The following is a 22,610-nucleotide window of genomic DNA, read 5'->3' as shown; positions in this document are numbered from 1 at the left end:
AATTAGATTTTATGGAAGATACCAATAGTTGCTAGTTATGATGGCTATATATTACGTCTGGTATCAGAAATGATATGGCTCTGTATATCAGCTCCTGGGGTATATGAATGGGAGGGTGCTAATATAATCATGCCCTGCATCTGGACTTCCCATGGGTATGTTATTGTCCACTGTGAGACAATTTTGGTTTGATCTGTCTTGGCTTTTCTCACAGCTATAGCATACTATAAGATTTAGTTAAATTTTGTGAGTCAGGGCCAGGGCTTTTGGATTTTGGAATTAGAGAGTTAAAAGCTGGGGAAAATATACAGATCTTTGCTGGCCCTAATATAAAAGTTTCAGTTTGTTATTGGTTGTTACTGTTGGCTCTTAAAGATGCAGACACACACTCCTACCTTTATCTTTGCAAAACCACACCTTTTCTGCACATTCAGAGTTACAGGGAGGTTCACTCATGACTTGTAAATGCTGCCTGGTTGCTCCTGTACCAGTCAACCTTTTGTCCATTTTAATGCAGAATCATTTTGGTAGTAAGTCATATAGTCCCCATTGCTATATTTTGCTATTTTTCTTGCTGGGAGAGATGTAGAGCTCCTGACCTTGCGCCATGTGCACTATCCTAATAGAGAGGAAGAACAGCTGCTCCTCCTGGCACTGGCCAAGTCCGCAGTTTTGTGCAGTATCCCCACGAAAGTGCTACACAAAGAATTTGACTGGTTATGGGAAGAGCAGGTTCTCCCTTCCACCACCTGCATCCTTGCTGTTATCTCCAATCTAAAATTGAGACAATAATGAGGGTCTGTCAATGCTAAGTCCTCCCCCTGCCTCCAGGTAACCAATGCCTGGAGGCAGGGCACATATCCTCTGGATGTGCCACAAGCTGGGCACATATCCTCTGGATGTCCTTGTGTCAATCATTCTGATCCTGATTTGGCATGACATGTTACCTCAGATCTCTGGCTTTTTTCTCCCACAAGCTCACAGTATTTTTCCACAGTATGTTGCTGGGGGAGAAACAAGGTAGAAGTCCAGGTTCTCATGTCAGACTGAACATAGCATGGATGCTGCAAACAGAAGCCATAGTCAGCATGTGTTGTTACAGCTCTGAGTTTCTTCACTAAATAACACTCATTTTCTATTGCATTTTGTACATAAGTGTAAAACAGAATAGATACTGTGCCCTTCCCTTTAATGAAAGGAATTGGTTTTAATCAGGGTGTGCCCTGATCTGGGTACACACCCTGAAGTAACAGTAGCAACTTTTAAATTGGCAGTCACCAGAAATAAGTACATACTTGCATTCCGTACAATGGAGTGTTCAGGCTTGTTGCCCATAAAATACCTAGCTGATCTGGAGAACTTGCCATACTACAAAAATGGTATTCCAGTCATTAGAATAAGTGTTTTAAATAGGGTGAGGAAATTAATGCAGAACTGCTTATTAGTGATCATGGCTTGCCCAAAACTCCACCACTGTTCTGTGCACCTTTATGTTATAAGTACCCAAAAATGGTTTCTGTAGCAGACAGGGTACATGGGCTGTTGTTGTTTTTATTCCTCTGTTCCTCATTGCAGTTAATGGTAGCAGAAGCAGTGTAGCTCAACAGAATTATTTCATAGGTTACTTTCAGATTTCCATATAAAGCCATTTTGGGGAAGTTCAGCATGTCATTTCTCTTATTTGACATAAAGTATAAGATTTCAATTTGTTTCTTTCTTTAGTTCCAAACAGTCCTGGAGAGTGTTCAGTGCTTTATTGTTTTTTCAGTTCTAAAGACCCTGTTAGAAATTTCTAAAGCAATGGTGGCTGAAATTAATGATATGGCTACTTAAAGTCTTATAGGATTGTAGATGATTGAGCTCTCCAGTCATCTTTTACATTGGATTGCTCACAGGGCTTTTGTTATGACATTTAAATACAGCCTGACATCTCTTTGGAAGCCACTTGTATTTTTTAATTCTCCTGCTGTGTTTTGTTCTCAGTGAAAGAGAAACATGAAACATGTGGATTACTCTCTCACTTTCCATGTGCTGCTGTGCAGAAACAGTGAAGTAATTGAAAATAGGGAGAAAGAAAAATCAACTAAATTTCAGTATGCTTATGTCTAGTCTTGCTTTCAGAATTTTGTCCTATATAACAAAGCAAGGGATTAGGGAGAATGTAACTTGTTTCTCCCACACAAAGCCATGCTTTGTTTGAATCTGAGACACACTCTAGTTGTCATCTCTGTCTGTTCCAACAGCACAATATTTAGGCAATACTTCCTTGTTGGAATAAAAACAATTTGTTTCAGCAAGGTCATTTGCACACTTTTCTGTAGAAGCAGCAAAGATCCTCTCGGACAGGTCATCTGTAAGCCTGCAGAAACAATATGGTGGTCTGCAAACCACTTTCCCCATAAAATATTCACAGCAGCTGTGCCACACAACTTAGAAACACTATCCAAGATCTGATGAAAGGCAGTCTATTGAAACACAGCAGATGTTGGTGGTTCTAATATTAAAAAAAAACATAGGAAAGGAAAAAGATTTGGTCTTACCTGAAGCTGTGTGTAACTTCCTTCTCTGATACTTCCAAGTATACACTGCCTGCTAGGAAGACCTTTTTGCTTGTATGAATAGTAAAGGCGTAATATCTAATATATTTGTTTGTGCTTAAGCAAATTATTAACATAGCCAGTGGATTTTATCCTCCACCTGAGGCTTATCTGAAAGGCAGAATGGTACAGTCAGGGTTTTATTACATCCATGATTAAAGCCCAGTAAGTTAGATAACTAGCTGGGAAAGGTAGATCAGAGAATATGATAGTCAACATGCTTTTTTCAGTTTGCTAGGAAAATGTCTTATGGTATTCTGGACAGCTTTCCCTGACCTGTTGCCCTCCAGTTTTTTTGGAATTCAACTTGAATCAGCCCTAGCCATCATTTCTAATGGTCAGTAAGAGTGGGGATTGTAGTCCAAAATATCTGCATAGTGCCAAGTTGGGGAAGGCTGCTTTAGTCTATCAATCTTACTGTATATTACAAACATTGATAGGAAAAGGATGAGACTTATTGATGGACAATACAAAATAATTATCTTGGTAGTTAGACAATGGCCTATCTCTTGCCAACAGTAGCCTCTGCCTTAGCTAGGAAGATAACCCTGGAAATATTGCAACCAAAGTAAAGTAGACATTATGACCAGGCTTTATGGTTTGATGCCACAGTGTGAGTGAATTGTATTCTGTTTTAGCAGTCTTGTAGCCATAGATAAATCTAATCTCTGGGATTTTCAAACCTCATTTTAAATATACAAGTGCATTTTGCCCTATCGTCATGGCAGTGAATTCCATAATCTCTTTTTTCATCTGTCATGTGACGGGTCAAAACCTGTGTTCAGTGTTTCAAATGTGACCCTATGATGGGAGTATTCAGTGCCATTATGGTATTTGTGCCTATATTTTTAATTCCCAATAATTCTGACACATCATTAATTTTGTTTGGTTTTACTTCAGCATACTGAGTTGACACTTTCCAGTGAAACTATAAGCCCAAGATTTTTCCTAAATATTTACAGCCATCTTAAATGATGTCAGCGTAAAGGTAAAATAAAGCTATTTAGTTTCAACATGTATCATTTTGCATGTATTCTGAATCTCATGAGCAATTCTCTTGCCCATTCACCTATTCCCATCACAGTCTGACCAGAATTTTAGCCTCTAGACTAATTCAGTATGTGGTATTAGAAGACGATGGGAGAGCCCGTAATAGGGAAGGCTCTAGAAACCCTTGATAGGGATGGGAGGTTGGCAGCCATATAGCACAGATTCTGTAAAAACAGATGCCTGCCAGTCGAACCTTGTAGAATTTTATGATAAGGTTTCAAGGTGGCCATTAATATGGTTGTATTTATATTGTATTTTGTAGAAACAGAGAAACAGAGTGAGTTAGAAGGGGTCTCCCGGGCCATCTAGTCTGACCCCAGTTCCAGCCAGCTCTGCTCATGACATGCCTACCATGTGCATGCCTAGCCTATCCTTGAACACCCTCACTGATGGGGTTTCAACCACTTCCTGTGGAAGTCCACTCCATACCCTTGGGGTCCTAAAACCTTATGGTTTGTTTGTTATTGTTGTAGGATTGATTCTGTTCAGCCTTTTTATCAATGACCTGGAGGTGGGGATAACCAGTCTGCTGACTAGAAGGATCTGGACAGGCTGTGGAAGTGGGCAGGGGACAACAGGGTGGCATTAAATGTGGATAAGTGCAAGGTGTTGCACTTGGGACACAGGAATAGGTGTCATGGATACAGAATGGGGGACAAGTGGCTGGAGAGCAGTACTTGTGAAAAGGATCTCAGGAAACTTGTCAGACAGCAGGCTGAACATGACCTGGCAGTGTGATGTGGCAGTTAATAAGGCAAACGCCATCCTTGGATATATAACCAGAAGCATGGCTTCCAGATCTAGGGAGGTGTTGATACCCCTCTACACAGTTCTGGTGTACACACAACTGGAATACTGTGTCCAGTTCTGGGCTCCACATTATAGGAGAGACATAGCTAGGTTAGAATCGGTTCAGCACAGGGTCACAAGAATGGTAGCCGGGTTGGGAGGGATGACATATAAAGGGAGTTTGAGGAAACTGGGTCTTTTCAGCCTAGAGAAGAGGAGACTCCCAGGGGATCTTTTAGTTACTTATAGGTATGTGAGGAAATGTCATGTGGAGGAGGGCTGTGACTTGTTCTTCCCTGCAGTGAAGGACAGGACACCTTCTAATGAGGCAAAGCTCAAGGTTGGTTGTCAGGAAGTGCTCTCTTATGGCTAGGACCCACAGGATATAGAATGGACTTGCAAGTGAGGTGGTTGAGGTCCCATCAGTGAGGGTGTCCAGGGAAATATTGGTCAACCACATGTTGGGGATTACATGAGTGGAGACAGCTGGAGTTGGGGGTCAAACCAGATGGCTCAAGAGGCACCTTCTGATTCACTTTGCTTCTATGTTTCTATGTATTTGCAACACTTAGTTCAATCCAGAGTCTTATCATTTCTTTATCAAGCTTTTGTCTCCACTCTTTTTCAAGTTTGTGGTAGTAGCTTAGGTATTGTACAGGATTTATGACTGCATGCTAAAAGAATAAACATCACATGAAAATCTTCTAAAAATTGTAATAAATTCATCCCAGAAGAAATAATGTGTAATAAATGATGATGAGAAGCCACACTATACTCCCCCTGCCCCCCGCTGCTTAAAAAAAAAAACTAATTAGCAACCCAAGGTTGCTGCTTAGAAGACTTTGGGAAGCAACACTTTAGAAGAGAGCTCTTAATTCTTTTTTTGCATGGCCTTTCACCAATGGGACTTCAACCACCTCTTGTGGAAGCTCATTCCATGCCCTCCGGGTCCTAACTGTCAGGAAGTACTTCCTGGCATCCAAATTGAACCTTGGTTCCCTGAGCTTGGCTCCATTGGAATGCATCCTGCCCTCCTCTGCAGGGGAGGTCTCTACCCACCTCCGTGTGATACCCTCTCACATACCAATATGTCACCAGCAGATCCCCTGCTGGAGTCTCCTCCAGGCTGAAAAGACCCAGCTCCCTCAGTCTCACCTTGTATGACTTTCCCTGCAATTCAGCCACCATCCTTGTGGCCCTACACTGCACTGATTCCAGCCTGGCTATATCCTTCCTGTAATGTGGAGCCCAAACTGACCACAACACTCCAATTGTGGGTGTACCAGAGTCGTATAGAGTGGCAGTAATACCTCTCTCGATCTAGAAGCCACACTTCTGGCTACTCCACCAAGGGTGGCGTACACGCTCTTGACTGCCACATCTCACTACTGACTCATGTTTAGCCTGTGGTCAACCAGTACCTTGAGATTGCTTTCACAAGTGCTGCTCTCCAGCCACTTGTCCCCTAACCTGTACTTATGACACCTATTCCTATGCCCCAAGTGCAAGACCTTGCACTTATCCACATTGAACGCCATCCTTCCACATCTCATCTAATTTAACTCTGTTAAATGGAGGGAGTGATCCTGTGGCCCCTAGGCACTGTGTGAGGTACCATAGGATAGTTTGGATTTCCAGCTCTAAGCATTTCAGCCTTGGGTGTGGGAATCAGAGCTCCAATCCTTTTCCCCCTAGTGAAAAGAACCACACTGACTTCTTTCAGAGATTAGGATAGCTAGTTTGGGGAAGGGTTAAAGTGGGGCAGGGAAGAGGCTAAAGCAGCCAGGACATGAGCAGTCCTGAAGCCACTCCAGCTTCCTTCCCTGCCAGTCTGAGATGCCATTGCTAGAGTTATGAAAACCAGTATCTAGTGAAAATATGGAGCAAAAATGTAAAGATTGCCTCTGCTACTTCTCTTGCTTTACATTAGATGAATATGAGTCTCCAAGTTTCAGGGGTCATGTTCATTTTGATAGAATCGCATCCTAAATGCATTTGTTCAATGAGGGCACATAATTTCTCTCTAAGGCACCTAATAGTGTAATAAAAATGCTGTATAATAGAAAGCAGTTTTAGCATTCTATTGTGATATCTTGCTCTCTTTAGTCTTGTGCCAACATTATATGTTTAAAGAAGTAGCTGTGTTTGAAGTTAAGCTAATCTTGGCTTGTATATGATTGCTGGTTCTGTTTTCCCATCCCTGCCCTCCCCACAAGGAATGGCTCCTGAAATAGGGCACACCCAGAATAAATATGCTGGTGGCCTTTAATCAGTCTGCAGTTGTTGGGTTTTTTAAAGCAAAAATAGGAGTTACCATCTGCACACATGGCAAGCAGTAAGGGTCTAGTTCAGTGTTGGCCTAATGCATGTCTGGATAATTACAGGCCTAGCAAGCTAACACAGATCAGTAGTCCTGCATGCAAACTCTCATGGGGCTTGATAGGTCTGGTTTTGCAGCTTGCCTGGAACTACAAAGATGAGGGAGTTGAGCAGGCCACACTATTTAATCATGATCCATATTCAGTTACGTGGTTCAGCAAGTTGTGTACTCATGTTTTAAAACATATAATGCTACATATTAAACTGCTGAACCATAGTATCTAAGACGTTGTTGATTGATCCTAGAATGTAGAACCATAATATATTACTAGGCATCTGTAAGGTTACCTGTGCTAGGGTGAGAAATAACCCAGCCCATAAGATTGCTTCCAACAGGTTTTACTTGACCTGTCAGTAGGATACAAATAGGCCCAGAGCTTTGCATGCCATGAGCAGCCTAACACTCATGCTTTTATTAAGCTGCTTTGTCTTAATACACTTTACTAATACGACTCATATGGGAGTTGTATTAGCAACAGCCCTGACACACACACTGTCCTAAGCTTTCTCAGAAAGGTGCAAAGTGTTAAAATGCTTCTTTTCCTCCAGTATTACTGTATTTTTCCATCTATAAGACGCTCCCATGTATAGGACGCCCCCCACTTTTCCTACCCATCTCCAGCGAGCAAGCTGCTGCTGCGCACACCGCCTCACCGCCCCCCCATGGCACCTTGCCGCCCTCCCACCTGTGCATGCGGCTTCACTGCCCCCCCATGTGTGTGTGTGATTGCGCCAGTCTCCCCTCCCCCCAGCATACCCACGGTTCTCCTCTTGGCCCCCCGTGTATAAGATGCACCTCTATTTTTAAGTAAATGTTTTTAAGAAAAAGTAGTATCTTATACACAGAAAAATATGGTACTTTGCTATCCATAAAATATGAGTTCAGACTTTCATGCCCCAAAAGATGCAGTACTACTTATTGGAGATAGTATTAACACCAAATTTATACTACAATGCTCTGCAAAGTTGCCCTGCTTTTTTGCTCTTTGATTGTTGGTACTTTTCATCAAATGAGCGAGCATAAGGTAGACTTGAATCTACTGATAAACAGGAAAAGACAGGGTAATTCTGAGAGAGAAATATGCATAGATAAACTTCATATTTCCCTATCAAAACTATCCTGCCTAAATACCTGTTTAAAAGGAAGCATCACTTTTCACAGCTGTCAAAGTGTTACTTAGGGGTTGCTGTTTTGGAGATTAGAAAAGTGAGTTCTGAGGGAGGGGAAAAAAGAAAGGAAAACTCACAGTGAATGCAAAGAACCCTGAGACAGTGTTGGTCACTCCACAGTGCTAGAATTGCCCAGGCAAACTCTGCAAGAACAGTAAAGGATTGGTTGCCTGAGTTTGGATGACACAGTAACCCATCATGGGTGCAAACAGCCCTGACCACAAACTATGCTTTGGCAGGGTGGAATGCTGAACAGATGCAAGCCACCCTGGGGGTAGCCATTCAGGTTTGCAAAACATGACAATCTACCGTGGTTAATTAGTCAGGATGGGTTGCTGTGTCATTACAAACTCATATTATTCTTATATAGTAAGTCTATATTGGTTAAATACTTCCCTTTTGGAAAAGGAGTTTTGAATGAAAGTTCATTAAAAATAGACCTGTAATCCCCATGAGTTCCTTCAGATAATCATTTGCTTTCTGCTTGTGATACATTACAGTCTTGACAGCCTGGCCTGATCTAATCTGTAAGATTGGAGGGTCCCCAAATGGAGGGGCTTGATTATAGATGACCTTGATGCTGCTTCCAGTATAATACTTGGGCAGTTCATGCAGTAGAGTAGACTATTTAATTGTGGTAATAATCTCCCCACCACTTCCACTTAACACATGTTGGGCTCCCTAGCTTCTGCTTTCTACACTTGTAGCTCCCTTTTAAGATCACTGGAGCAGAAACCAAGTATACAAAGGGCCTGCATTTCTGGAAGGGGATTTCCTTTCGTCCATAAACTGTAGCTGGGCAGTTCATTCTTGGCTGTGCTTCTCCTCTAGCATTTGTCATAATGCTATTGCCCAGCTGCTGCACATTTCCTGAATTAACACAGCTCCTACTGTAGCTTGTGAGCTCTCTGTGTGTACATTTTAAACCTCAGGCTTCAGTGAATGAGATGAAGACTGTAACCCTCCCTCTTTTGGCATCTTTTCTATGAGTAATCTCTGAAAAACTGTGAAATAAAAAATTGTTTTTGACGCTTTTTGACCCTCCTAGTACAACTGCCTTAAATGTTGTGTGTTATTTCCACAAACAAACAATTACTAGGAAAATTCTTTATATAGGAATACATCCTAAACACACATCAGTGGAAATGTAGCTCAGTTTCCTTTTCATAATACTAAAGAGTTGGTTTGTAATAGGCAGATACAGCAAGGTTTGTCAATGGAAAAAAAAATGCCAAAATACTTTTTTCTTAAAAACAAACAAATACATTCACTTTAAGGCAGGCAAGCAAAACAGCATAGTGTTGTGGGTATTCATTATCCTTTCATCTTTTTCCCTGCCCAGACAAATGGCTAGTGCAAATAATACATTTATTCTTTCTGGCAGTCGTCTGTGCTTTTGTAAAGGAAGCAAGGAAGGCTAAGAGGATTTGTTGCTGCTCTTCTTTGCAGTTTCTGAGGTCGCATCTCAATTTTAAGGCTGCATTATTGTTTCCTCTTCATTAGAAATCACACATTCTGGTATTCTTGGCTGTAGATAGTTGGGTAATGAGGATAAAACAGTGTTCATGTGTAGTTTGTTGGGCTGAGCAATTGCATGTAACTTGAAGTTCAGAGGGAAGTCCTGGTGCTTGTCATTTCTCTAGACTGTCTCCTGTGTAGAAAAGTAAAAGCTTCCTTAATTCACGTGAAGGTGTTTGTGGCAGGTTTTTTTTTTTTTTTTTTTTTTTTTGTGCACAGTTTTGGATTTCTAGCTTGGACAGCTGTGGCACTCATACCTCACTGTTGGCATAATATGTTCATTGTCTTGATTGGACTGGGAGACAAGTACTGTGAAGTGCATGACTTTTAACAAAATGATACATTGGCCAAGTCATAAACCCTGCTCAGGTTAAGGGTTTCTCTCTCTCTCTCTCTCTCATATTCTCCATTGGTAGGTATTGTTCTGTGGACTACTGTCCAAGTCTATTCCTATGTAAGTTTCCACAGATTATTTCCTCCAAAGGTCCATGTTATGAATGCATTCTTATGCATGGCCTGCTGGCTGAACTTGGATCCTCCTTCCCTTGGGTTTGGGGCTTCCACTGCAGCAGCGGGTGCAGCAACAGCTGCAAGCTATGATCATCATTGAAAGTATTGTGACTGAAAGGCAAAATGAAAGGTAGATTGTTAGCTTTTGGAAATGGCAGCCAGGAATTAGAACCCTAACCCAGTATACAGTGCGGAGAACAACAGAAAAGGGAGAGTTGTTGCTTTTACATGTATGTCTTCTGGAATCACTAATGAAACATAGCAAAATAATCTTAGTAGCATGAGCTGTGAAATAGAGATATTCAACCTATGGCTTGAGGCTCATTAGTTTTAATTGTTTGACTTTTTGTTCCTATTTTAAAAATACTAAGCAAACTTGCCCTTACCCTTTCTACTCTCTCAGCCATATCCTACAAGGAGACCCAGAGTAGGGAAATTAGAGGTAGTCATGATTGATCATTGATTTTCTTGATCATGTCAAAGTGAAATGTTCCTAGAAAGTACAGGCAGACTGAGGTTGTGAAGAGAGGAGGCAGCAGGCTTATTTGGGCTTGGAAGTAGAAAACTGAAAGCACAAGGATAGCACTTGGAATTGGGAAGCAGCAGCAGAGACTGGGGGAGGAGATTTGTGTAATGGATTGGGAAAAGAGTGATGGTTAAGAGAAAGGCATCAGAGAATAACATAGCTTGTGGCACTCAACCGTAGGAAGGTTTGTTTGTGTGGCTTTTAAATTTGGGAATTTTGGCCAGCTCTACTGTAGAGTAACTATTATTAATAATGCATCCAGTCCAGATTAGATGTGTGCCACAAAGATGGCAGAAGTAGACTGCCCCAGCCCTCTTTCTCATGGCACCCCTCCAATCCCTGCAAAGCTGCACAGGGTGAGAGGATGCTGCTGACTGAAGCAAGCTGTGTGGAGGAGGAGGGGGGTTGTGGGGAAATGGAAAATTTGCTAATATCAGGCAAGTCCTGGCTTGTCATTAAATATGAACCAGAAATGGTTTCAAACAAACTTTGGTTAGATATACAAGTAAGAAGTTGGCTGAGAAGTTACTATCTCTGATTCATACCTGAGAAGTAGCCAGGTTTTGCAAAGAATATCTCTTGGGCATATTCCGCATCAGGCACTTCCAGCTCCTGCAGATCACAATCTTCTCTATATTGCTTAAATCTAACCAACAAAACCCCACCCCATTTCCTAAAGCACTTTGCTTCCAGGGAGATTTCAGTTACTGCTAAGTTTAGATAAAGAGAAAGCTGCAGGTTCAAGCATCACAAATATGAACCTGTTATTATTATTATTATTATTATTATTATTATTATTATTAGTAGTAGTAGTAGTAGTAGTAGTAGATTTATATACTGGCTTTCTTCTTGTGATGAAGCCAAGCTGGCTTACATAGCTTAATTTTTTCCCTCACAACAACAAACTTGTGAGATAGGTTAAGCCAAGAGTAAGTGACTGGCCCAAAGCCATTCATTGAGCTTCATGGCTGAGTGGGGACTTGGACCCCAGGTCTTCCAGGTTCCCAGTCCAACATTCCCACCACCACACTGCACTGGCTTGCTTCACTGTAATTTGCTGTAACCTAAAGCAGTGCTTCCATTTAACACAGATGTTGAACTATCTATTTTCATAAATTTGAATTTCTCTTATGTCATTCAGATGGTGAGGTTTAGATCATGGGTCCTCAGACTAAGGCCTGCAGGCCAGATCCGGCCCCCCATGCCCATTTAACTGGCCCGCCTCACAGGTTTTGCACTTGCCAGGCACCCGACTTGCTCGCGAGGAGGTTGTTTTGGACTCAGTCTCCTCGCAAGCAAGCCAGCACCTCGCTCCCCTGTGCCCTTCCGCCTCACCTTGCGTGTACGCGTGTGTGCGCACCCCCTCACTGGCCCACACCCCCCTTCCAGCACCGCCTTGGCAGCCTATGCCCACTGCTGTTAGCTGTCAACTGGCCCCCTTTAGAAAAAGTTTGAGTACCCCTGGTTTAGATGGTATATAGATGGTACAGAACCCAAGCACTGATTGACCGAATTGCATTCTTCCACATAGATAAATAGCTGTTCTCATCTGTTAGAATTGAACTGTGCTAAATTATTCACAAACATAAACTTGAATCCTGTCCTGTACATTGCAAACTTTGAAAATCTATGGGGCATTTTAGAATAAAGAAATAGGATATCATTTAGAGCTTGGCAAAACAGACAGCCAGATCTGATGAACCTAGATTGCTGGAACCATGTGGAAAGCTTCATACTTACCTATGAACAAAACAATAACAAAAAAGGACACAATCTCCAAAGGTTCAGCCCTGGGTAGTCTCTGAAGCTTGAGCCATAGCTTTTCACCAATAGTATGGAGTTCTTTCTGAAAGTCCTTGTAAGACATTTTGACCAGCCCACGTCCTGTAACACTGTGGCACAGAAGAGGGAGAGAGGGAAGAGTATGAGCGAGTTCTGTTGTTAATTTTAGTCTATAAACATCAGTGTAAAGTTGTTTCACCAGCAAAACAAGTTTATCAGGGCTCTGCCTCTGAATTGCCAGTCATGTACAGCTGCTCAGGTGGAGTATTAGACATTTCCAAATGTAAGGCACATTCAATCCCATCAAAAGCTCCCTTTTCACTCCTTTATTTCAAGAGATGCAGCAATAATGTTAGACTTTGCTGAAATAATTTAGTTCTATACAAAAACACTTGGCATGGGCAAATTTTATTTATTTAGAATATGTATACCCCATATTTCCACAATGGAGTGCACAAAGTGGTATAAATAATGTGCCATATACAGGGGCGGACCACTGAGGGTTAAAGCTTTTTGCTATCTGGACAGGTTTTCTTGGTGCTCTTATGTCTCCTGTTATTTAAAAATGCTCTCTTTCAGTCTCAGAAGAAAGCATTTTTAGTTGCTTGCTGCAACTTCTGTGTTTCTCATGAAGTACATAGCGTTGTGTCTCATATACTAAATTGCATTCTATATTCTAAGTGTCATTCCACTGAGAAGCATTGGCTTTTGTTCTAGAGTTTCTTTGATTCTATCTGCTTCATGCTGCATTCTGGATGTTTGTACATCTTAGAATGGCATTTAGTGGTGGCATCAGGAATTTTGACTAGCTTCTGATTTCTGGCACTCATAAAATACCACTCATACATACACTGCACTTTATTTTCAGTTATTTAGATCTGGATTTAGTCATACTTAGAAGATACCTAATGACATCAATGAAATTTACAATAGTCACAATTATTTTAATCCTATGGGTTTCAATGGGTCTCCTCAAAGTATGGTTGAGTCTGAGTCCAACCCATAGTGTAACTTAATCTGGAGCTTATTTCTGAAGAAATGTTAAAACTGCAGCAAAATTATACAATGTATTCCTGTTTAGTAATTCTATATGGCATGAGCAGTGTACTGTCTTTTAACCCACATTATATTATTTTATTTTTGAATTCCTTTATATAACATGAATAATTATTACAAGGTTTTTAAATGCTGAATGTAGTGTCTGGGGTCTTTCGTTGGCATGTTAACATTTATACAAGGTTCTTTCTTGCATTATGTCTGTGGCAGTTAATTTTTCTGTTTAAATTTTAGAGCTCCTGAACCAGTTGTCAGCAGCAATTTAGCATTCTTTTAGTGTAATTGCTTTGGGCTGGGCAAATTCCTGTTGAAAGAACTGAGCCTTCAGGATTTAGTTTGAAGCAGCACATTCCGTAGGTCTGCCACTCCATGGTTTAGAAAGATTTTGACTTACTTTGACTTTGAAGGGGTATGTGTGTGTGTGGGTATGGGTATGGGTATGGGTATGGGTGTGAAATAATTATATTATTTTAGTGATGTCTACATGTATGATTACAAGTAAAGCATGCTGATTTTTTTCCAGCCTGAAGAAATGTTGCAAGATTAGTGTGAGGAAGCTCACAATAGTTTGTAAAAAGAGAGTGTTTCTGCTCACTTGAAAATTTTGCTTTCATTATTGGAAGCAAGCAGTTTTAGCAGCTAGTGATGCAGTTGCAATTAATGGCTGGACTATTTAGCAAGGAAGGAAAACCGTGACTGCTCGAACTTGCCTCCCCCCCATCCCCCAGTGAAGATGACATTATGGCTAAAGCTGTTGGGCTGCTCAACATCACAACAGCATAGCCTTCTCTGTTCAGCTCTCTGGTTTATCTTATTGTGTTCACCCAAGTATGGCATTTGATGAGCTCAGCTGGCTGTCTTACCAATGATTAAAGTTTGGCTGAGAGCCAGAAAACATACTCTTGTTTGATTTTTGTAAATAGTTTTACTCTTCAATGCCTCTGAAGCAGTATAAAAATTGCCACTATCACAACACAAATTCAGTATATAGATAGGTGTTTAGAGACTAAGGAGAGCTTTTCGTTTCTGCTGGATAATTCTGTTAAGAGCTGTGAGTTCTGCATTAGCTTCAGCATTTGTGTCTTTTGGTGGTTCTGAGAAATTCTCTTGGTCTGTTTCAAAGCAGAAGTACTGTAGCAGAGCTGATGCCAAACAAAGCAATAGTTTTATACAACAACTCCTCAATTAACAATTTTTCCCATGGAAAAGCCAACAGTTAAGAGAATAGCTTTTCTTTATAAGAGAACTTGACTTTGGCTCCTTTCTTAACAGACTAGTCTTCTCCTCTTTGTCTTAGTCACATGCTACAACACTTCAATTCTGTGAACATCAATTATACTTTAAAGGCATTTTGCCATGTGCAATATAGGGTGTCCTAATAGCAGCAAACTTGCCTTTCCTGTATGCAGCTCTGTCAGCTAGTGATGAAGTGCTGACGAAAGACATTCTCTGTTGAATGCTTTGTTAGATTGTTTCCACCCAGGTCCTGATAGTGTAGCAGAATTTTCTAAGAAAAAGCTCCACAGAAGGAGTTTTTTGGCCCATTGCCCAAGGGATATGTTATGTTATCAAGAGACCTCTGTACTTGGCAGTACTAAATTACTTTGTAAGCTCAAGACTTCAGTTGCAGGGAAAATGGTATTTGTGTTTTGGTTTCTCTGCTGTCCTCCTGTTAATGGTCAGACTTAAGACTGTGCTGTGCTTCTGTTTCCACACTGACTTTCTATGAAGTATTTTAAATCACTCAACTTTAAATTATACATTTAGGATGTTGACTTTTGGTAGACCTGGAAATAGTGAATGTTGAATTAAGGGTGGAATAGTTACTTTGCTTCTGATAATCCAGCATAATGAGTGAACCAAGTAGATGATTTATCTGCCTAGAAAATTCAACTTTGTACTTTGAAGGCAAATAGCCTCAAATTTTTCAGGTTTGGCAAATAGTCAACACTTTCCCCTGTGAGACTGAATAGTATTTAACTCTTTGTATGTGTGTTTATGTGCCTGGTAGAGGCTGAATACTCAAATACTGGAAGGAATTATGGGTTCACCACTTTTAGGAAGGTTGTACTTGAGGCAATGTGACCCATCTGATCTACTTGAAAATACACTTACGAGATTAGGTTGCTCAGGCACCTTTTATACTCTAGCATAGTTGTAAAATGGATATATAGTCACTATTTTGCAGTGCCTATTTAAATACTGCATCCAATATCCACTGGAGAGAATGTTGATTATGGCTGAAAGTGAACTCTGTGCAAGCCTTGATTATATAGAGATTACAGGAAAGCTATGGGTTTCTGCAATCCATGAAATGGGAAGAATGACAAACAAAGGCACTTATGAGCATGAGGGAATAAAGCACTTCCTTCCTTCTCTTCAAACTGATCACAGCAAGTTATTACAACTGATTGGCACTTTGTCCCTCTGGTGGTTTGATCTAGCATGACTCTACTTATGTGTGACTTATGAAATGTCCTGTGTGTGACCTGTGAGGTATTAGCATTAATGGAAGAAAGTAAACCTTTCAGACTGTGATAGCACTATGATCCAGGTCGGATAATTCAGGCAAAGAAATGGGAGACACATTTGTTCCCTCGTCTACTGCCCTGAACTTCTTTGGCAACATAAATTGCTAATGAGACATTGTGCTTTGTGTACAGAATTTCCTAGGTTCAATTCTGGGCATCTTCAGGTCAGGTAGGTAAAACTTCTGCTTGCAACCCTGGTCAGTCAATGTCTATGATTCTGGGCTAGCTGGACCCAGAATCTGACTCAGCATAATGTAGATTCCTATGTTTCTGTATTCTCCCCTTTTCCTTCTTGTAAGGAACTCAAGGCAGCTTCCATGGTCCTCCTCCATTTTATCCTAGTAACAACAAATCTGTGAGGTAGGTTAGTCTGATAATCAGTGACTAGCACAAAGTCATCCTGTGAACTTCATGGTCAAGTAAAGGCTAGAACCCAGATATCCTGAGTCCCCAGTCCAGCACTGTAACCACTCTGGTCCTGATGGTAAACATCATATTTCGATATTGTCATATTCCAGCTTTTTTCAGTGCCAAAACAAGGCAGCACCCCCACCCCACCACACACACACACAGAGTACAAATGAAAACAGGTCAATAGAAAGTGTCTCTCTGTTCTGTCACATAGAGTAGCTGGCTGCCGAAGTCTAAGAGGGTAGCAGTTGGAGCAGGAGGACTTATGAAAAGTGGTTCTCTCTCTCTCTGTTAAGTTTCAGTGTTGATGGCCCTTGGTAGAATCTGAAAGGAATTATAAGTGAATGAATTTCTTGTATTCATTGTACCATACTGAACTTGAGCCACTGAACCATTGAATTTTACCACATTATAGCCTGTTTTGTAAGAGCAAGTAATGCTGGGAAAACTCTAGAGAAACATTGCTTCATGCTCATGCTTCCTTGTGAAAACAGATTTTGTAATCTTTCCTTTAACTTCCAAATCATACACTGCCAGAACATGGGAAAAGATAACAGGATATTGGAATAAATTGTTCATACACCTTCTCTTACATGTGGGCACCCAAATTTGGATGCTTTTGTGTGCAAAATGGGCTAGTAAGCTAGATTTTTTTGTAATGTTCAATAGGTTTGGTGTTAGGAGTTTGCTTTGAACAAAAAGATTGTCATCGAAGGTCCTGCTCCAGGAGCTGTCTCTAAAGGAAGTTAGGAGGACAGCAACCTGGATCAGGGCCTTCCCGGTTGTGGCACCCTATCTGTGGAATTGACTTCCCAGAGGTATTTGCCAAGTGCCATCTTTATACTCATTTTGGAATCAGATCATGACATTTTTCTTCAAGGAGCATTTTAATTGTTGATTATTTCAGTTGTGATTTGATTTTAATTGGTATTTTAAAGTAAATTTTAGTATTTATAATGGTGACATTTTAAGATTTTTCCAGTCAGTTGTTAAACTATTACTTGGTGTTCCTGCTATGAGGGTGATATTACCTTATTTTTATTATTTATCAAAATCGTGGCTTTAATGGTATATGTATGAAGCTTTATGTTTTTGGTTTCTATTAAGTAAACTGTCTAGAGAGCCATGTGGCTACAAGACAGTATATAAAAGTGCTAAATAAATAAATACATATTGTGCTGTTTGTAGTTTGGGAATACTTAAAAAAAAAACTTCAGAAACTGTTTTGGGAAATAGAGGTCAGGTGTAGATGAACACTCCAGAATGCTTATTTGGATAATTCTATTATTAAATTTGTCCATACTTTTGATTTGGCAAGTAGAAGCACTTCTAACTAATCAGGGGGTACAGATTGCAAATCTAGGGTAGAGTTGATGAAAATGTTTGCTGTGACATTTCTTACTAGGGTAACTTTATTTCAGTCCATCATTTTCAAGTGCCTTTCCCCTGCTCAGTGAGTACAACAACACATATACTCAGTGATGGCGTGCTGGTGCTTGTATGGGATTCTTAGTGAAAGGGAACAGAGGCCAACACTTGTGAAAAGCAGAGTAAGGTTGCATTCATGGTTATAGTTACTCCAAGGCATCGTGCAGTCTGTGTGTTCTTGATGTGAATGGGTAGCATACTAGCTTAATGTAGTGTGCAGCCTTTGGCAAATGCTTTTTGGCAATTGTGCTTTATGGCAATTGAGAGGTTTCTTTACTGTATGACAGCTGGTAACACAAGCCAGGGATCTGCTTTCTTATTCCCAGACATGTGTTTCAAATTGCATATTTCCCCTTAGCCGCTGTTTAAGGCTCCTGCCAAACACTTCAGCATTTTTGCCAAAAAAAAAAAAAGTTGTTTTTCTCCCTTTTTCCTTTCCTAGATTCTTGCTTTTTATTCAACTTTCTTCTGCCTTCAACTAACAGAAGCCACAGATCCTTTTACAAAAGGCAGTTGTTTGTAAGAGGAATCTTGGAATTGAGGCTTCTGACTGAAGGAAGGATAGTTTAATTATTGTGCCCTTCTATAGGAGTATTCTAATTCTTTTGCATAACAGGTTTGTCAGCACATAGACCTTGTCTGTTGCAAGCTAGGCAGAACCAGTGACAGCCTGAAAATTTTAATAAGTCATGTGAAGTGGGGAATGGTGGAAAGAAATCTGTTGGGAAGAATGTGGCCTGGGTTGCTCTCATTTTGTTTCGCTTTTTATGCACAAAACCCAACAATACACTTCTTTGGGAATATATAAAGGGGTGCCAGCTGAAAAATGGCTGCAGATACTTCAGGGTCGTAATTAGGTTTAATTGGCTTTGGCAACAAATGACGAATAGAATATTTCAATAGGAGAAAGCCTTGACAGGTAGCAGCAAAGCTATCATGAATTCCTTCTGGTACACTTGAGCATATAGCTTGTCCCGTGAACAGAAAACTGTACAACTGCAAAGGCCTTATCAGTAATTTAGTTCAGCTGCCCATAGAAGGCCATGTATTCTTTCATTTTATCTCATATTACATGCAGAGAGCTGGAAGGATACATTTAATATGTTCAGATAATTTGGAATACTTAAAAAATGTGAGGTACACTATGTTATAGCAGAATAACTAATTTAAACTTAGACTATAGAGTCATAACAGTATAATTTGTTACCTATTCTATTTATCTGTGAGCAGTTGCTAAGAAAGATACTACATGTTCTGTCAAAGAGACTCTCATTACTATACAGATGACATCCAAGACTTTAGTTGGAAGGGGAAAAATTGTGATCCTTAACCAGTGTCTGTGATGGGTGAATCCAGAAAAGATGAGATAATGTTAGCAGGAAATATATATGATTGACTGCTGTAGGTTTTTTTTAAAAAATCTTCAAAATTTTAGGGAAATGGGGCCTGAAGGAGCCCCAAAAGGACTGCTTTCTCTCCCACAAGAATCTGCCTGAATTATTTTCAGAGACCCTTCTTCAGGTTTCCCTGCCTCAAGAAGTGAAGGGAAGAAGTGACCAAGAAACAAGACTTTCCTCTTACAGTGCCCTAGCTTTGGAATTTTCATGCAATCTGATTCACTTGGCGCCAAATATTATGTCTCTGTTCAGCCTGGTAGACTTCTCAGCTTGAGAATATAAATAAAAGGACACTGCTGAAAAACGTGATAACGAGAAGGAACATCAGCAGACATTTTGGAGATAAATGACTGACTTTAAGTCTTTGTTTTTAATTACTGTTGGAAAACATGTAAGGAATTTAATGGGATGGCTTTTATATTTTATGGTTTTGAAAATTTACTGGGATTCCTATCAAAGATAGGGGTCAGATTTTATAAAACATGTCCTCTGCCATAGCTGAGGATTACCTTTCATGACAATGATTGCTGAATAGGAGCTCAGGAGTAAAAGTAAAATGTGGGAATCTTTATAGGGTGACTTGGTTGTTGCTCGAGGCAGTATTATAATATATTGATGTGGGCAAACTTAGCTAGAAACTGGACAGGAAAAAGTGAATTTCCATTCAGGTGTTCCATAGTTTAAAGATTAAAGTCCTCTGTTTTAAGGCAGCATTCCGCTGTTCTTCTCAATGTGCCCTGCTTACTGGTCTGAAAAAATCTCCAACACTTGTAGCAAGATCAAGATGTTAACTGGAGCAGTAAAAACAATGAAGAGTTTCATGCCAGCCCAATTCAGTCTGTTGATAGTGAACATAGCAAGATGAATATGTAAAAGGACAGCTAGTTTCTGTTGTAAGCTAGCCATTCCCAGAACTCGTGTGGGGCTGCTGTGAATTTAGTGGTGTTGAATTTACTAGCAAATTTTAACAATAGGAACTTCATTGAGTCTTCCTTCAAAACTTTTTGGGTGTAATTGGGTAAAATTAGTATGTTATAGGATATCTATGCTGATTGAAATGCTCCTCACAGTTTGCGTGGCACCATTTTAATGTATTATTTATGTCCATTTATTATCTTGCATAAAAATGAGTCTGTTTGACCTATCTTAGTAGTAGAAGGATATTGTTGGCATACGCTGACATCTCTCACTTGTAGGTGAACAGTTCTTTGCTATGGCTGGTATTGCTGTCCCCTGGTTTGTTCCTGGGTTTGAATCTTCATTAGATGGTCCATTGTTGCTAGTGAATAGGGTGGTTCTCTGTTTTATGTAGCATGCTAATGTACACATGTGTACCTGTGCATATGTGAGAGCTGAATACCTTGCTGTGACTGGTGTTTCCTAGTGGCTAGAGCATAATGTGGTTGGGTAAGTGTCAGATCCCAGTAAAATAGGATTCCACACCAAAGTTGCTGCTTGTAGCACTGGTAGCAATTCACAAAAATTAAAAATAAATTCGAAAGCATTGCTCTGTAACACATTTCACTAAAAACTAATCCATATTTTTGTAGCTAATCCATTTTAACTGTGCTGGTGAGCCAAGTGCAAGTATAGAATTTTGAGGCAAACTCTGATTTATATGAAATACCAGTAGGGCTCAGTTGCTGAAAGGAGGGGGAAGTCTTGGTATTGGGACAAAAGTTCTCACTACTGAGGCAAAATATGCCACAAATTGAGTGATTGTCACATAATCTAAGGAGTTTCTATATAATTCCTGTAGAATCTTACTTAAGTAGTCTGAAAATGTCAGACACTATGGCCAGTTCTGGGAAGTCACTTAAAATGCTCCCATAGCTGGTCTATAAACTAAAAACAACAACTGCACAACTTTACTGACCCAGCAAATAGCATTTTTCTCACTACTCCACACTCCTTACCGAATGTGTTCTCACACTTTCCTCTGGCATCCCATGTTGCCACTTAGTATCTTGACACAGGCTTAAGCTGAATATTCCAGACTTCCCTTGAGATGCTGTAGAAAGATGAGAAGAGGCAAAAGCTAGGCTTACCCCAGTGTGGTTGCGGGAATGGCTGTTCTGTTGTCCTTTGTTTTCTTTCTGCCGTCATTTCATGTGAGCTCTTCTCCCCATTTTTGACCCTTTCTCTCTCCTATCTCTTTCCAGGCTCAGTTCCTCTGTCTCCGCTGCTGACAGCCAGCTGCTGTCTCTGACTGTGCTTAGCTCTCTCGTGGGCAAGCTCTCCCCCTCCCTTTTTTGTTGTTAATGGTCCAGGAGGTGTGGAGTTTCATATTACATGTGCACCAAGAAGGGGAGGGAGCACAAACAGAGCTTTGCTGCTGCTACAGAAGAGTGAAAGAGTTTTCAAAACCAACACTTGTTGCAAGCTTCTTGTGTAACTCTTGATTTGTACAGAGTTTCTTCTCTGTTTTTTAGCTTTTCTCATGTGGCCTCGGTGGTCGTTAAGATAGATTCCTTCTGTTTGTCTGTCCTCAGTTAGTTTTTCTTTGGGTCACAAAATTCTTTCTTAGCTTCAGAAAAAGAATCAGCTGTCCTCTGAAGAATGGAAGGCGAGAACTAGAATATGTGTCCTGTATGCAAGATATGTAGAAACACTTAAGAATTTATGTTTTTCTTTAAGGATATCCCTTGAAAAAGTCAAGACTACTTTATCAGTAACTTTTTCATGTTACAATTAGTGGACAATGGTGTTATGCTGATCTAGTTATTCTGAGTCAGAACAGTGGTCCATTCTAGCCCAGTAGCCAGCTAATGACTTTGGCAGACTATAGACTTTCTAGCATGCCTGGCAGATCTTCCATAATCAAACTGCCAGAGATTGAATTTGTGATCTTGAAACATTGATTCTTATATTTTCAGCAATCAATGCTCTATTTTCCCCATTAGGGTATGTGTTTGGCAGGGAATATGGGATTATTCTTCTATCATGAAAGCTATAAAAGGGAGGAAGGGAAGAATTAGTATGGCTAAGATTTATGAGTTGCTGTTAACTAAAAACCAAAAGTTGTGCCCCCAGCCAGATGAAATTCTATTTTGTCTTTCTTCTTTTCTGAAAAACAAAGAATTGACTGGCTGAGGACCTTTGACATTTCCAGCCTGGTAGTATAAGCAGTTTCTGGAGAGGCATGGAAGAAAAATTAGACATGTAGTCTTTCAATGGTTGTGAAAAGAGTGCTTTCTTTAAGCCTAAGAGTGGTGTGAATCAGTGCCATTTTGCAGGGATTATAAAGATAGCTTTGTTGCATCTTCAGTACCCCACACTTAGTTGCTACAGACAGTGACCTGAAGCACACAGTGCCGTATCTGGCACTGCTCAGTTCTCCCTACCTGAGGGTACCATCCCTTCCTGTGTTAGCACAAACAGTTGCTTGTTTAGACTGCTGCCGTCTCAAAGCTGCCAGCTCTAGGTAGGTTTTCTGTTCAACACTTCCCCTCTTGTTGCCTGTAAC

General features: G+C 40.4%; 2 protein-coding genes across 13 annotated transcripts in view; one reads left to right on the top strand and one right to left on the bottom strand.

The window, feature by feature from the left end:
* The window catches only part of RECQL5 (RecQ like helicase 5), a 65,886-nt gene that overhangs the window by 15,127 nt on the left and 28,149 nt on the right, over window positions 1–22,610 (top strand). The window contains exon 9 of one of the 9 annotated variants that reach the window (XR_006416955.1): window positions 3,498–3,585. The exons of the other annotated variants lie outside the window; for them this stretch is intronic. The gene's annotated coding sequence lies outside the window, so the exon portion shown is untranslated. The remainder of the gene's footprint in view (window positions 1–3,497; window positions 3,586–22,610) is intronic. 9 annotated transcript variants of the gene reach the window in all.
* On the bottom strand, window positions 9,078–21,379 carry SMIM5 (small integral membrane protein 5). Of its 4 annotated transcripts, none has more exons than XR_006416956.1 (4): window positions 21,193–21,379; window positions 12,280–16,643; window positions 9,761–10,124; window positions 9,078–9,636 (listed from the first exon to the last, which is right to left on the bottom strand). XR_006416956.1 is itself a non-coding variant. In XM_044453673.1 (4 exons), the coding sequence occupies exons 3-4, from the start codon at window positions 12,404–12,406 to the stop codon at window positions 10,009–10,011; spliced, it is 243 nt and encodes an 80-aa protein (XP_044309608.1). In that variant the 5' UTR covers window positions 12,407–12,431; window positions 16,530–16,643; window positions 21,193–21,379; the 3' UTR covers window positions 9,078–10,008. The 4 variants fall into 4 exon arrangements, 3 of the variants coding, with proteins under 3 accessions (XP_044309608.1, XP_044309605.1, XP_044309607.1); XM_044453673.1 differs by having other exon boundaries at window positions 9,078–10,124; window positions 12,280–12,431; window positions 16,530–16,643; XM_044453670.1 differs by having other exon boundaries at window positions 9,078–10,124; window positions 12,280–12,431; window positions 21,193–21,377.

The sequence above is a fragment of the Varanus komodoensis genome, unplaced genomic scaffold, assembly GCF_004798865.1.
Source record: "Varanus komodoensis strain SLA01 unplaced genomic scaffold, ASM479886v1 scaffold7_1, whole genome shotgun sequence".
In the NCBI taxonomy this organism is placed as follows: Eukaryota; Metazoa; Chordata; class Lepidosauria; order Squamata; family Varanidae; genus Varanus; species Varanus komodoensis.
This window is presented reverse-complemented; position numbering and strand designations above follow the sequence as displayed.

What these genes read in the sequence shown, in the direction of transcription:
- SMIM5 (XM_044453673.1), bottom strand. Translation starts at nt 12,406, where the DNA reads ATGTCTTACAAGGACTTTCAGAAAGAACTCCATACTATTGGTGAAAAG. An exon ending in TGTTATTGTTTTGTTCATAG is followed by an intron (nt 10,125 to 12,279) that starts GTAAGTATGAAG and finishes TTTGCCTTTCAG; the next exon opens with TCACAATACTTTCAATGATG.